Source organism: Palaemon carinicauda, chromosome 8 (assembly GCF_036898095.1).
Source record: "Palaemon carinicauda isolate YSFRI2023 chromosome 8, ASM3689809v2, whole genome shotgun sequence".
In the NCBI taxonomy this organism is placed as follows: Eukaryota; Metazoa; Arthropoda; class Malacostraca; order Decapoda; family Palaemonidae; genus Palaemon; species Palaemon carinicauda.
In genome coordinates, this window is record NC_090732.1 from 72624629 (window position 1) to 72640156 (window position 15528).

A 15528-nucleotide genomic window follows, 5' to 3' on the forward strand; every position below is an offset into this window, starting at 1 on the left:
TGTTGTTACTTTTTTTTAGAACGATTTATTGTTAATTTATTCTCATCATTTATTTATTTCTGTATTTCCTTTCTTCGCTGAGCTCTTTCCCTATTGGAGCCCTTGGGCTTATAGCATCTTGCTTTCCCAACTAGGGTTGTAGCTTGGCTAGTAATAATAATAATAAACAGAGACTCCTTCGACGTCTTCCTTAGTGAAAAACTCTGAAGGCAGGACGAGGAGCAGCAGGTACAAAATAAAATGGAAACTCTTCAGAAAATGAAACTCTCTCATGAGTTTCTTAAAGTCAACTGAAGGGAGAAATATCTTAGGAACTTCTCCTAAGAGAATTCCACAAAAAGATAAATAAGGGAAAAAAGAGATCGTCACTCCCTTCCTCCTACAAGTCTCTAACCGAGGTAGAGATGTCTTGTTTCCTAGGAGTCAACTCCTTAAGGTCCTGAATTCTGACCTCAAAGCTTTAGAGGTTTAATTCTCGCTCTCCAACAGACACCAAGAATTAGTTCAAGCAGGCCTTGGTCTGAGAAAATAATATCTTTCCAGTTAAAATTCATTTCTTAATATAGCGCCTGGCGTAACAATGTTCCAACGCTAGACGCTCATGGTCATGAAGACATCAATTCCTACTGTTGGAAGCCAGACGCCAAGCAACTGCTTGGCGTTCAGCGTCACGTGACTCTCAGAACAATGCCATTCACGATTCAGACGCTTGCGATCTAGACGCTTTGAGATATGCTTGACACGCGGCGTCACGTTCAATTGCTTGATGCTCAACGACACGTAACTGCTTGGCGTTCGGCGTCATGATTAACTGCTTGACACTTGACGTCAAGTCCAACTGCTGGAAGCTTGACGCCATGCAACTGCTTGACGCTCGGCGCCACGTGACTTTCAGAACAATAACGCTCACGATTAAAAAACGCTTGCGATTCAGACACTCGGAACTATGTCGATCACGTCTAGAACGGTCGATCATCGAAGAAAAACCAAGAAGTTGCACTAAGTTACAAACATCGTGTCAAATTCTTACAGCAGCGTTAGTAGCTAGCCTTGCAGGACGCTCGATGTCCAACGCTCTGTTGTTCGGCGACACGTTTAGCTTGCCGCGGGGCGTCACGCTCAGCCGCCTGGCACGCGCCATCACACTCAGCCGTAATGCGCGCGCCATCACGCTCAGCCGCCTGGCGCGCGCCATCACGCTCAGCTGCCTGGCGCTTGTTGTGCGCCTGGAAGGATGAAGCTCGCGCTTGTCCGCTTGATGTTAGAAAACACTTTTACCTCGCCTTACCTACGGCGATGGTGAGCATTCTGAGAATCGTCAACAGAAAACGCTCGAGGGGACTTCTGCTCGGGTCTTACAAGACGCTAGGCGCCAGGCTACGCCTTTCGCTTCCCTTCGCCATTCAACTTTACTTCTCCCATGGGTCCGGGAGCTTGAAAGAGGTCTAAGGCTAGGATAAAGACAGGTTTTGACAGAAGCACCCTCCACTGTATTGAATAAAATTCACTGCACTAATTTAGCAATAAAAACTTGCACTTTTAAACTCTTTGGCATAAAACCAAATGTAGACACGCCCGTACAGAGAGATCTTACTATTCTGTCACGGGCTTGAATGAAAAGGCAATAGGTATTGAATCCTATATGAAATGTAACAGAATATTTTATATAAAATATTAAAATATTAAATGAATAGAAATGGGAATAAAGAATATATATATATATATATATATATATATATATATATATATATATATATATATATATATATATATATATATATATTTGTATATATTTAAACCAACCCTTATTACTTAAGGGGTTCCAATAAAAGATGAATAGTCACATTTAACAATTGGAACATTTATAAATATACAAAAAAATTTAGTATTCCCTAAAATGAACAAGTAAACAACGATACAAAGAATAGTGAGACTATATCGATTGTCATGAATACTACGTCGCATAAAAATCAACTGAACGCTAATTTTCTTTAATCTTTGCAAAAAGATAAGCTAAAGAAAAATACTAAAAGGAACAATATAATTGTAAAATAACATATTCCTTTTATTTAATACAACTTGAATACTTCAGTTTTTAAGAAAAATGTACTTTTCATAAATAACGATACAAAGAAAAATTGTAATACAGTACTGTAATGATAGACTGAGAACTGCGTAGCATAAATAAACTTAACGCTAGTTAATCTTTGAAAACAGATCGAAGATTATCCAAAGAAAGCATATCAAAAGGACAAAAATTTTCTCAAAATAATATAATCCTTTTATTTTAAATACCTAAATACTTTGTAAGATAGTATTAACTTATTCTTTGTAGATAAAGAAAGAAAATGCAAGTCATACTCAAGCTTACGTCATATGACTGTGACGTCATAGATAAGGCGGGGTGTTTACCTATCGCCATTATGATTTCATTAGTTTAAAATAGGTTGAAAAATTTCTAATCCTACCTTTTAAGCTATAACATAGCGATCAAATATCAAACAGAACAAAATAAGCGAATGCCAAAACCTGTATATAGGAGTACATCACCAATATACTGCTAAAATCCAGGTTAATCACGAGTGAAATCCTACGATGTTGCTAGAATGGCGGCAGGAGAAAATCTGGTGTTGGATGGAATGGTTCTGCCTAGCTCCGGTGGTGGCGCTAGTGTACATCTGGCAACTATATCTGAGATTGCCGCGAGTTTTTGAATTTCTGTCGGACGTCAGGGACTAAAGCCATTGTTATATAACCAGCGGGTAAGTTTAATGTTTAAAAACTTCAAAATAACAAGAGGAAGAGAAACAGGATAAATAGTGCATCTGAGTGTACTCTCAAGCAACAAAACTCTACCCCAATACAGTGGGAGACCATGGTACAGAGGCTATGGCACTACCCAAGACTAGAGAACAAAGGTTTGATTTTGGAGTGTCATTCTAAAAGAGCTGCTCACCATAGTTAAAGAGTCTCGTCTACCCTTACCAAGAGGAAAGTAGCCACTGAACAATTATTGTGCAGTAGTTAACCCCTTGAAAAAAAAAATAAAAAAGTTTGGCAATCTGAGTGTTGTCAGATATATGAGAACAGATGAGAATGTGGAAAAAATAGGCCAGACAATTCAGTGTATGTGTAAGATAAGGAAAAATGAGCCGTAACCATAGATAGGGATCCAATATAATACTGTCTGGCCAATCTAAGGAGCCAACTCTATAGTGGTAGTATCTCAAAGGGTGGTGGGGCCCTGGCCAACCTACTACCTGGATTCCAAAGACCCAACACTTGAGAATAGTTCCGCCAAAAAAGTTTAAACCATCTTCGGGATAGCTGAGATCATCCAATAGTCTCACATATAGCTTTGAGCGCAAATAACTCCTAAACGTGACATCCCCTCCCATTCATCAAAGCAAGCCACAATAACGGATGTAGAAACTTCCACACCAGCGGCAATAGCCGATGTAGAAACATCCACACCATTAAAAAAAATACATATATATGTATATACTGTATATACACATACATATGTTGGGACAGCAACACGAAATAGTTTATGATATTAGAAGATTGAAGTAATATTCAGAAGAAGAGAAAGATGAGAGAGACAAATTTAGATTCAAATTGGGGGAGCGATTTCCCCAAGTCGAGAGCCCTCTTGCCTGTCGCCATGCTTCAGTACGGGAATGGTGTACCATGCTGAAACTAAATGACTTAATCAAGGCATCCTCTCATTAAAATGGTAGAGCAAGGAGAGAAAAACTGAAATAAAGGAGAAGGCTTGCAGAGGTCCAGTCATAGTCTGGTCTCTCACAGCTGGCCCTAAGTATGTTTGAAATCCTCACACTGCTTGAGCATTACTCACGAACCATCGAATGTGTGATTTTTTATTTAATAGGCTATACACTTCTCCGTCGCGAAAAAGCAAAATCGTAAAGAAAAACCCACGGATATGGAAGGCTGACTGTAGTAATAAGCCAAAAAAAAAGCATGAGAAATTTATAATCAAACTGAAGAAAAGAGTATTCCCTAATTTAAAAGTCCTCTTGCCCATCGCAAGGTTTCTATTAAGAAATAATATTCCATGTTGAAACTGAGTGACTCCATTCAGGCATTCTCTTTTTATGAGGGAGGACCTAATTTTGGAGCGAAAACTTGAGTTTTACCACAATTGAATTTGAAGAATGTTTCTTGGCATTATTCTTCTTTCCAGTCTATCCTCTGCAGAGGAGTCCATAGCTTATATTCATCACATGGGGATAACTGTTCCCTACACAGAGTACAAAGGAGATGGGAATCCGCAGCAATTCTACTCATAAACCTGTAACAATTGTGACAAGCTTTACCACGGCAGACTCACGTCTGCTAGTGGAGTCTCCCTCACAGTAACCATACACAAATTGCAAAGATACAGTAAGAGGATTAAAAGAGCCAGGCGAATTGACAACTGAGAAGAGTTGAAATCAATGTAGCTGCTTAGTGACTTGTTGGATGGGCATGGCTTACCCACCACTGATCAATAGTTACCAACATTTTGCAATAAATATGATATTTTAATTATAGAATAAATTTTTTAATATAATTACCCGGTGAATATATAATAGCTGAGCCTCTGGCGGCTCGACAGAAAAAACACACAAAAACTCGCGAGCGATCGCTATGAAGGTTGCGGGTGTGCCCACTAGCGCCAACTATCGGCCAGATACCGCATATACATGTAAACAGACCCAATTTTTCTCATCCCACTGGGTCTCTATCGGGGAGGAAGGGGGGGCCTTTAATTTATATATTCACCGGGTAAGTATATTCAAAAATTTATTTTATAATTAAAATATAATTTTTAAATATTTAACTTAGCCGGTGAATATATAATAGCTGATTCACACCCATGGTGGTGGGTAGAGACCAGAGTTAATTAAGTTTACAGCGTATATGCTTAGAGTTTTTGACAGTTATATCATAACAAAACCCAAATATATAAAGGTACCTGGTAAGGAAGTCGACTTAGACGATTACTTTGCCTTATTAGTCTGTCTTCCTCACGAAGCCCAGCGATCCTATTAGGATGCTGAAAGATTCCCAGGAGCTGAAGTATTAAGGGCTGCAACCCATACAACAGGACCTCATCAAACCCCTAATCTGGGCGCTCTCAAGAAATGACTTTGACCACCCGCCAAATCAATCAGGATGCGAAAGGCTTCTTAGCCTTCCGTACAACCCAAAAAACAATATTAAAAACATTTCAAGAGACAGATTAAAAAGGATATTGGAATTAGGGTAATGTAGTGGTAGAACCCTCACCCACTACTGCACTCGCTGCAACGAATGGACCCAGTGTGTAGCAGTCCTCGTAAAGTGTCTGGACATCTTTAAAGTAAAATGACGCGAACACTGACTTGCTTCTCCAAAAAGTCGCGTCCATAATACTTTGCAGAGATTTATTTTGCTTGAAGGCCACGGAGGTTGCTATAGCTCTAACTTCGTGCGTCTTAACCTTAAGCAAACATCGGTCTTTCTCATTCAAGTGAGAATGAGCTTCTCGTATTAAAAATCTGATAAAATATGACAAAGCATTCTTTGACATAGGCAATGATGGTTTCTTAACTGAGCACCATAATGCCTCAGATTTACCTCGTAATGACTTAGTACGAGCTAAATAGAACTTAAGAGCTCTAACAGGACATAATACTCTTTCCAGTTTGTTGCCTACGATCTCTGATAAGCAAGGAATATCAAAAGATTTAGGCCAAGGACGAGAAGGCAGTTCATTTTTGGCCAGGAAACCAAGTTGAAGTGAACAAGTGGCTTTTTCTGTAGAAAAGCCGATGTTCTTACTGAAGGCATGAAGTTCACTGACCCTTTAGCCGAAGCCAAGCACACTAGGAAAAGTGTCTTGAGGGTGAGATCCTTCAGGGAGGCTGAATGTAATGGCTCAAACCTGTCTGACATGAGGAACCTTAGGACCACGTCTAAGTTCCATCCAGGAGTTGCCAAACGACGTTCTTTAGAGGTCTCGAAAGACTTAAGGAGATCTTGGAGATCTTTATTGTTGGAAAGATCTAAGCCTCTATGTCGAAAGACCGAAGCCAACATGCTCCTGTAGCCCTTAATTGTGTGAGCTGAAAGGGAGCGAACCTTTCTCAGATGTAAAAGAAAATCTGCGATTTGGGCTACAGAGGTACTGGACGAGGACACAGATGCTGACTTGCACCAGTCTCGAAAGACTTCCCACTTCGACTGGTATACTCTAATGGTAGAAGCTCTCCTCGCTCTTGCAAACGCACTGGCTGCCTCCTTCGAAAAGCCTCGAGCTCTTGAGTGTCTTTCGATAGTCTGAAGGAAGTCAGACGAAGAGCGGGGAGGCTTTGATGGACATTCTTTACGTGGGGCTGACGTAATAGATCTACCCTTAGAGGAAGACTTCTTGGAAAGTCTACCAGCCATTGAAGTACCTCGGTGAACCACTCTCTCGCGGGCCAGAGGGTAGCAACCAACGTCAACCTTGTCCCTTCGTGAGAGGCGAACTTCTGCAGTACCTTGTTGACTATCTTGAATGGTGGGAATGCATATAAGTCCAGAAGAGACCAATCCAGTAGAAACGCGTCTATGTGGATTGCTTCTGTATCTAGGACTGGAGAGCAATAGATTGGTAACCTTTTGGTCAACGAGGAGGCAAAGAGGTCTATGGTGGGTTGACCCCAAGTAGCCCAAAGACTCTTGCCCACGTCCTTGTGGAGGGTCCATTCCGTGGGTATCACCTGACCCCTCCGACTGAGACAGTCTGCCAAGACGTTCAAGTCCCCCTGGATGAATCTCGTCAACAGGGAGATGCCTCGATTTCTTGACCATAAGAGAAGGTCCCTTGCGATCTCGAGCAGCGTGAAGGAGTGTGTGCCTCCTTGCTTGGAGATGTACGCTAAAGCTGTGATGTTGTCTGAGTTGACCTCTACCACTTAGTTTCGAAGAAGCTTTCGAATATCATCAAGGCCAAGTGGACTGCTAAAAGCTCCTTGCCGTTGATGTGCATGCTCTTCTGACTTGAGGTCCACAGACCCGAGCATTCCCGACCGTCCAGGGTCGCACCCCAACCCAAATCCGACGCGTCTGAGAACAACACGTGGTTTGGGTTCTTGACTGCTAGGGATAGTCCCTCTCTCAGACTGATATTGCTGTCCCACCATTTCAGGCATGCCTTTACTGGTTCGGAGACTGGGAATGATACCGTCTCTAACGTCTTGTCCTAGTTCCAGTGAGAGGCTAGAGGGAACCGGAGAGGCAGAAGGTGTAGTCTCCCTAGTGAGACAAACTGCTCCAGGGATGAGAGAGTCCCTACGAGACTGTTCCAACTCCTGACTGAACAAACGTTCTCTTTTCAGCATTAGTTGGACTTCGAGCAGGGCTTGTTCTATTCGGGTGGCAGACGGAAAAGCCCGAAAAAACTGGACTGCGAATCTCCATCCCCAAATATAGAATAATCTGGGATGGGATCAGTTGGGACTTTTAGGTTGACCAAAAGTCCCAACTCCCTGGCCAGACTCAACGTCCAATGTAGATCCTGCAGACAGCGAAGACTGGACGATGCTCTGAGAAGCCAGTCGTCCAAGTACAGGGAGGCTCGGATCCCCGTTAGATGGAGGGATTTTGCCACATTCCTCATGAGCCTCGTAAACATGAGAGGAGCAGGACTGAGGCCAAAGCACAGGGCTCGAAACTGGTACCCCACATTCCTGTAAACAAACCTCAGAAACGGTTGGGAATCCGGGTGTATAGGAATGTGGAAGATGCCTCCTGAAGGTCGAGAGAGACCATCCAGTCGCCTTCCATTAATGCTGTCAAGACAGCCTGGTAGACTTCATCGTGAAGTTTGTCTTGACAATGAACACATTGAGCGCATTTGCCTCTTACGTACTCCTTCAGTGAACATGGCTGCCAGATCATTGGAGCCATCCCTGAGGGACTTGTTCTGCAGAGAACGTGGCTGTCAGATCATTGGAGCCATCCCTGAAAGCCTTGTTTATGCATGACATAATTGTACAGCAAAACTTCAAACGCTCGAAAAAACTCCTAACAGGAGATGGTCTAGCTCTGAAGTCGACCATAAAATCTTGGAGCGTCTCATGGCCAGGCGCCAGGGAGAGTCTATGAGGTTTGAGAAGTCTATCTGGGCAGAGGCAGGAACTCCCAAGCCGAGAACTTCTCCCGTGTCATATCAGACTCTCGCTCTATAAGCCAGCTTAAAAGTAGGGAAAGCAAAGGCTGTCTCCCCCAAACTCCTCCTGGTGATTAACCAGTCGCCTAGTAAACGTAAAGCTCTCTTAGAAGAGCGAGAGAGCACTAGCTTATAAAACAACGGCTTCGAAGTAGCTAGGCCTAGTGTAAACTCTGACGTTTAGGCGAGCGAGGAGCAGCAGTTACAAAAAGATCCGGACAAAGATCCTTAAAAATCAGCATGATTTATTTAAATTCCATAGAGGGCTGAGCAGCTTTAGGCTCCTCTCCGTCTGACAGAGTCCTCAAGGGAATATCAGTAGGAGGGGGATCAGCAACTTCCTCATCTGAAGGAACCTTGTCCGACAATAGCCGAGTCTCAAGCAAGGGAGAGACCTGCCGTGGTGGCAATGCTTGACAAGCAGAGTCCACACGCCAAGGAGCAACAGTAGCAGTCAAGGACGCTATGTCATGTAACTGCTTAAAGGACTGACCAGTAACAACAACAGGTGCGGGAGGACGTTCGACGTCAACTCGAGACTGCCTTGACTGCTTAGACTGAGCAGTCAAAACAACTCTTGACTGCGGTGCTTGACGCTCAACGTCAAAACAAGTCAACTATGCTGGTTGGTGAACGTCCTGAACGTCAACAAGAGCAAGCGGCAGCGGCTGAACGTCCACAAGCGGCTGAGAGTCAACACGGGACTGCATCGAGTGAGGCTCTACAAAACACGATTGACGTGACTTTGTAACGTCAATGTCAACAGGACGAGCAAAGGCTCGTTTGGGCGGCTGACGGCCAAGATCTCGATCAGCTAAGCGGCGAGGATCATCGTGAACCTGCTCAACAGAATAGTCCTCCATAAGAGAGGCAAGCTTATTCTGCATGTCTTGCCGTACAACCCATTTAGGATCAACGGGAATGGTTGCGGTAAGAGACGAGGGTAACGTCTGTGACTGCAAAACCTTGCCTACAAAAAGACTCTCGGAGCCTGTGTTACGCTTTTGTTTAGGCGGCGAGCAGTCTTCCGATGACTGCATAGGGTCAGAGCTGTCCTAATGGTTACAACAAGGACGCTGGACCTGTCCTGAAAGGACTGACTTTCGCTTAAAGGGCCTCGAAACCTTGTTCCACGGTTTCTTATGCGAAAAGCCTTCGGATGACGAGGAGAAAATCGTCTCGCTCGTCTTATGGTAGGGGCAGTGTTGATGAGACACGCCTGAAACCATAGAGGGAACGTCTGTTCGCTGATCAAGTCCTCTCGAACCCATAAGTCGTACGACATTACTTCTCCCCTGGGCTTGGGAGCTTGCAAGAGGTCTCGGACTAGGCGAACGACAGGCACGAACAGACGAACCCTCGGTCGCAACACTGATAACACTTTGCTCAATTATCACTTTATCACTACGATTTTCTGTTTTGCACTTCACTGAAATCGAATTTTACAACAATTCACATTAGGTATGAATAAAACTGATTTCTACCTGAAGCACGCAATTCTACCCTCATCAAAAGGTTATAATTGCAAAATCAGTCGTATAATGTAAGCACATTAATACAAGCAAAAAACAGTAAACATATATTAAGATAAAAAGATCAGTGGCTGGGAAGGAGACTAAACACTAGTTCATTCAAAACTACATTTTCAATCTCTCACCGTACAGTGCCTTGGGACGAGAATAAAAACTAAAAACGTTTTATCCTTTCTCCCCGTAGAGAGACTAGGGACGAGAGTAAAAAACTGACTCGAGAACAACGTTACTCGCTTGGGACGAGAATAAAGATCGAAACGTTTCTCTCTCTCTCTCTCTCTCTCTCTCTCTCTCTCTCTCTCTCTCTCTCTCTCTCTCTCTCTCTCTCTCTCTCTCTCTCTCTCTCTCTCTCTCTTTCTTTGATTTCGCACCGAAGAGAAGAGCCCACTTACCTTTCGTCAATAAACAGGTTATTTGACCAAAGGAAAAAACTGAAAGGTTTTTCAATTAACAAGTTCCTTTAATAATAGTATTTAAAACATTTAAGTTTGAAAGAAGAATGAACAAAACGTCAGAATCGATTTACTCTTTCCTGCAAAGTGAAACCGTGATTCTCTCTCTCTCTATCGTAACGATAGAGCGCAAACTGCGTAGCATAAATAAACTAAACGTTAGTTCATCTTTGAAACAGTACGAAGACTATTCAAAGAAAATCTTTCATAAAATATCTACTAAAAAATATTCATTTAATAAGTTTTAAATCATTTGCTCTGTAAAAGTTATTTACGATTGAAAGGGCTCAACGTTGTTTAACTTCGGTTTCCAAGTTAGGACCGCCTACTCTCGGATTAGAGGAGGAATAGGAAAGGTCGCATATAAACAAATCATTAAAATTTATCTTGATGTTTATTATAAATGGAAAGCTAATCGAAGAGGCCTAATAAAGGCGGTTGAGATATAAAATATATAGAGGAAAATCTATAATTAATTTATAACGTGATAAGATAATTGCTAAAAGCCTAAAACACACTTCCGTACTAAGGGAAGGGTCGGCCATTTAAAAGTCAAAGAAAGTCCATAAAACAATCCAAAGTCATCAAAAATTAAATCTATCCAAAAAAGAGTTCAAGATTTAAGTTGAAGATAAAACACCTGCACTGCGAAAGCTCAAACCAAAAGGAAGTACTTCACCAAATATGTTGAGAAAACTCCAGGTTATACAGCGAGTATTGATACATCTTGCCGTTAAGGCCGACAGAGAAAAATTGGGTCTGTTTACATGTATATGCGGTATCTGGCCGATAGTTGGCGCTAGTGGGCACACCCGCAACCTTCATAGCGATCGCTCGCGAGTTTTTGTGTGTTTTTTCTGTCGAGCCGCCAGAGGCTCAGCTATTATATATTCACCGGGTAAGTATATTCAAAATTCATCAGCCATTTCTAGTTTTACTGAAGTCACACTCCTATTAAAGGACAAAGGATTATTTCTGTGAAGTAACAAAAAAGACTTCTTAACTGTAAGTATATACACATACCTGTTTATCCTGACAGTGGGAAAGGGGCGATACAGATTCGCAAGTCTGGGAACCAGTAGCATGTGCATCCGGAACAGGAACTTTTGTTGCACTCTTTCGAGAAGAGTTCCCGATTCCAATTTGTTCCATCCCCAAGTTTTCCTGTTGTACAACAAAGTAATAGGACCATTAAATTTGGGTTTATCAAATGTGAAAAAGGGAAATCTTAAAAAGTGAATAGATTAACCTAAAGAGTTTTGTTTTCAAATTCTTATGTTGATGGGTTAAACATGACAAAATGGTATTTTCATTTTAAAATATATTTTTAAATATACTTACCTGGTAGTTACATATATACAGCTTTATCCCGCCGATTCGTCGCGCGCACGGCAGAAATTAAAAATTCACGGCAATCGCCGATAGGTGGACAGGTGATCATACCTGTGCTCCCTCTATCCAGGTACCTGGAACCATTCCCATTTGTCCTCAGAAATTCCATGCCCCTGTTTTCAGAGGGGAGGAGGGAGGGACCTTTTATATATGTAACTACCAGGTAAGTATATTTAAGAATTTATTCTAAAATGAGAATACCATTTTTAAATATCTAACTTCCCTGGTAGTTACATATATATAGCTGATTGACACCATTGGTGGTGGGTTAGAAAACCGCAACACCGTCGGGAATTCGTATAATTATTAATCACTACAAATTAGCTGTACCAATGCTCTGGTTCCTACCTGATAAGGAAGCTGGCTTCATAGTTTTCTTCCTCATTTGCCTGCATTCCTTGAGAGACCCAGCGATCCACCCAGGGGGCAGTAGAAAGTCTCTGTGGGGCTGTCACACGGTCCTCGACCTTAAAATGACTAGACCACCACCCTTGCTATCCTGGCATAGCCATGGACAATGAGCTGACCACCTGACCCACTAATACACTAAAAACATTGCCTGCATTCCTTGAGAGACCCAGCGATCCACCCAGGGGGCTGTAGAAAGTCTCTGTGGAGCTGTCACATGGTCCTTGACTTTAACATGACTAGACCACCACCCTTGCTATCCTGGCATAGCCATGACACACTCCGTAAAACCTAACTTAGACTTGCATCTCAGGCCGTGGAAGGTTGCAGCAACCTTCACAGACAACCTGAGAGAACAAGTTCAAGAAAAGGCGAGGGTATAAACAAGGTTATAGGTTAGAGGCAGTAGTACCTTCTCCAACTACGGCGCCGGAAGCAACGTACGGACCCAGGGAACAACAATCCTCATATTGGGTCTGTACCTCTTTAGGTAACAATCTGCGAAGATTGATTTGCTTCGCCAGAATGTTTCTTCCAAAATCGCTTTCATAGACTTGTTGTGTCTATATGCCATCGAAGTTGCCACAGCTCTTACTTCGTGTGCTTTGACTTTGAGGATTAAGAAGCTTTTCTCATCACATTTCTGGTGAGCTTCCCTTATTAAATCCTTGAAAAGGAACGCTAGTGCATTCTTTGACAAGGGTAACGAAGGTTTCTTCACCGAGCACCAGAGGTTGTCTGCCTGTCCTCTCATGTTTTTGGTCCTCTGCAAATAAAATTTTAGGGCCCTCACTGGACAAAGGCCTCTCTCCTTTTCCTGTCCTACTAAATGAGTTAACCCTGACATGGTAAAGGATCTGGGCCATGGCTGAGGATTCTCGTTCTTGGCGAGAAAACATAGTTGCAGCGAGCAGACTGCATTCTCTCCATTGAAGCCTACATTTTTGCTTAAGGCTTGCAAGTCTCCTATCCTCTTGGCTGTTGCCAACGCAACAAGGAATAGGGTCTTCTTAGTGAGATCCTTCAACGAAGCCTTGTTGAGAGGTTCAAACCTGCTCAAGGTTAAAAACATCAGGACTACATCCAAATTCCAAGAGGGGGTTGGGTTGTCCTTCCTCTCAACTGTCTCAAAATATCTTATGAGGGCCGAGAGATCCTTGTCTCCCGACACGTCAATATCTCTGTGATGGAAGCCGAAAGCTAGCATGCTGGGGTATCCCTTGATGGTTGATACTGCTAGTTTATCTTGGGTTCTTTAGTGTAACAGACAATCTGCCAGTTGAGTTAGAGAGGTACTGGAAGAGGAAATGTTGTGAACTCTGCACCATTCCCTGAACACGTCCCACTTTGACTGGTACACCTTGATTGTGGACGTCCTCCTCGCTCCCGCGATTGCTCATGCAGCTTCCCTCGAAAAGCCCTTCGCTCTTGCCAGTTTTTCTGATAGTCGAAAGGCAGTTAGATTGAGAGCGAGGAGATTTTGATGGTATCTCTCTATATGTGGCTGTCTGAGTAGATCGTTCCGACAAGGTCATGATCTGGGGGTGTCTACGAGCCACTCCATCACTTCTGTGATCCAGGGTCTCATGGGCCAAAACGGAGCTATCATGGTCATGCGGGCGTTGTTCGACTCCCTGAACTTCTTCATGACTCTGTCTAGGATCCTGAATGGGGGGAAAGGCATATGTGTCTAGTCCTTCCCACTCCATGAGGAAGGCGTCCACTGCCACTGCTTCCTGGTCTGGGACTGGAGAGCATACAGGTAACCTCTTGTTCTCTGCGTCGCAAAGAGGTCTATTGACGGTTCTCCCCACAGATTCCAAAGCCTGCTGCACACCTCGTGATGTAGGGACCATTCTGTCGTGAGAACCTGTTTTCCTCTGCTGAGAAGTTCCGCTCTGACATTCTTCTCTCCCTCTAAGAAGCGGGTTATCAGAGTTATATTGTTTGCTTTTGCCCACAGCAGGAGATCTTCGCTGCCTCGTAAAGGGAATCCGAACGAGTGCCTCCCTGTTACCTGATGTAGGCCAGCGCTGTGTGTTGTCTGCATTGACCTGTACTAACTTGTTTTGGACCTCTTCCTGGAAGTGTATTAGCATTAGATGAATGGCCACCAGTTCCTTCACGTTCATGTGCCATTCCTTCTGATGGTCTTCCCATAGACCCGAGATCTCGCCTTTCTGATGAGGTTCGAAGCCTTCTAGTAGCTTGTTGGGGTCGTCCCACCAACTCAACTGATTCCTGACTCCCAGAGGGATCGGAATCCACGTCTCTAGGTCTTGGTCTCTTGTCCAATAACTTGACAGATGGAACTGAAGTGGACGTAGATGTAGTCACTTGTAGATCCTCCAGACACTTTTCTTGCAACCTGGCTCTGATTAGCCAGTCGTCCAGGTACATCGATATTCGTACCCCTTCCAGATGTAACCAGAGAGCCACGTTCGATACCACTCGTGTGAAAACGTAAGGGGCTGTGCTTAGTCCAAAACAAAGTGCTCTGAACTGAAAAGTTGTTGCGTGATGTACAAATTTGAGCTATTTCCTGTAGTTCGGGTGAATTGGGACGTGAAAATACGCGTTCTGCAGGTCTATCGACACCATCAAGTCTCCTTGTCTGGTGCCTGCTAGGACTGACGCAGTTGTCTCCATAGCAAACTTGACTTTGCTCACGTACTTCTTCAGTGGAATTACATCCAGAACGGGTCTCCAATCCCCAGAATTCTTGGGTACCAGAAATAGTCTGTTGTAAAATCCCTCTGATGAAGGGTCCTCTACCACTTCTATTGCTGCTTTTGACAGCATCTGGTTTACCTGCTCTTGAAGACCTCCTGCTTTGCTCCCTGAGTATGTAGCTATCAACTCTAACGGCTCTGGCGAAAGAGGGGGCTTCCTTAGGAAGGGGATTTGTATCCTTCCTTCAGTACTTTGACTGTCCAATCGTCCACTACCCTTTGGCTCCACTCTTGCCAGTAGTGGGATAATCTGGCTCCCACTTGTGTCTGGAGGTTGTTGAGTTCACTTTATGGGTTTCGGTTGCTGTTTGGGGTTTTACGAGGTTGCCCTCCAGCAGCCATTCTCTGGCTTCCTCTCAAAAGGGCTCTCCCACGAAAGCACGAAAGGGCTGACGCGTGGGAGGAGCTTCCCTCTCCTTCCTGGCTAAAGAGTTTGCCGGAAGAACTTTCCTTGCAGTCCTTGTAATCAGATCTTACGTTGCTTTTGCGCAAGAGCTGCCGCTAAGTCCTTCACTAGCTCTAAAGGGAAGAAGTATTTGGTCAAGGGAGCATACAAGAGCTCTGCTCTCTGAGCGAGAGTCACTCCTGATGACAGGAAAGAAACAGCATAGCTCTTTTTTTTATAATACCTGCTGTGAAAAGGGCTGTGAGTTCGACTGTCCCTTCCCTCACAGCTTTATCAAGACAGGCAAAAATGTGCATTCGCATCTCGCTCTTCTCGTCCGTAACCTCTGCGAGGCCTCCGAGAGTCCAGTCCATCCAGCTGAAGACTTCAATTGTCCTGAAGACGTTTTTCAGCAAGTGGTCAT

At 43.6% G+C, this 15528-nt stretch overlaps 1 protein-coding gene across 1 annotated transcript in view; it reads right to left on the reverse strand.

Moving 5' to 3' along the window:
• LOC137645287 (trichohyalin-like) overlaps window positions 1-15528 on the reverse strand; it is a 157765-nt gene that overhangs the window by 101002 nt on the left and 41235 nt on the right. The window contains exon 3 of the mRNA XM_068378104.1: window positions 11211-11351. Within this exon, the coding sequence (XP_068234205.1) occupies window positions 11211-11351 (141 nt within the window). The remainder of the gene's footprint in view (window positions 1-11210; window positions 11352-15528) is intronic.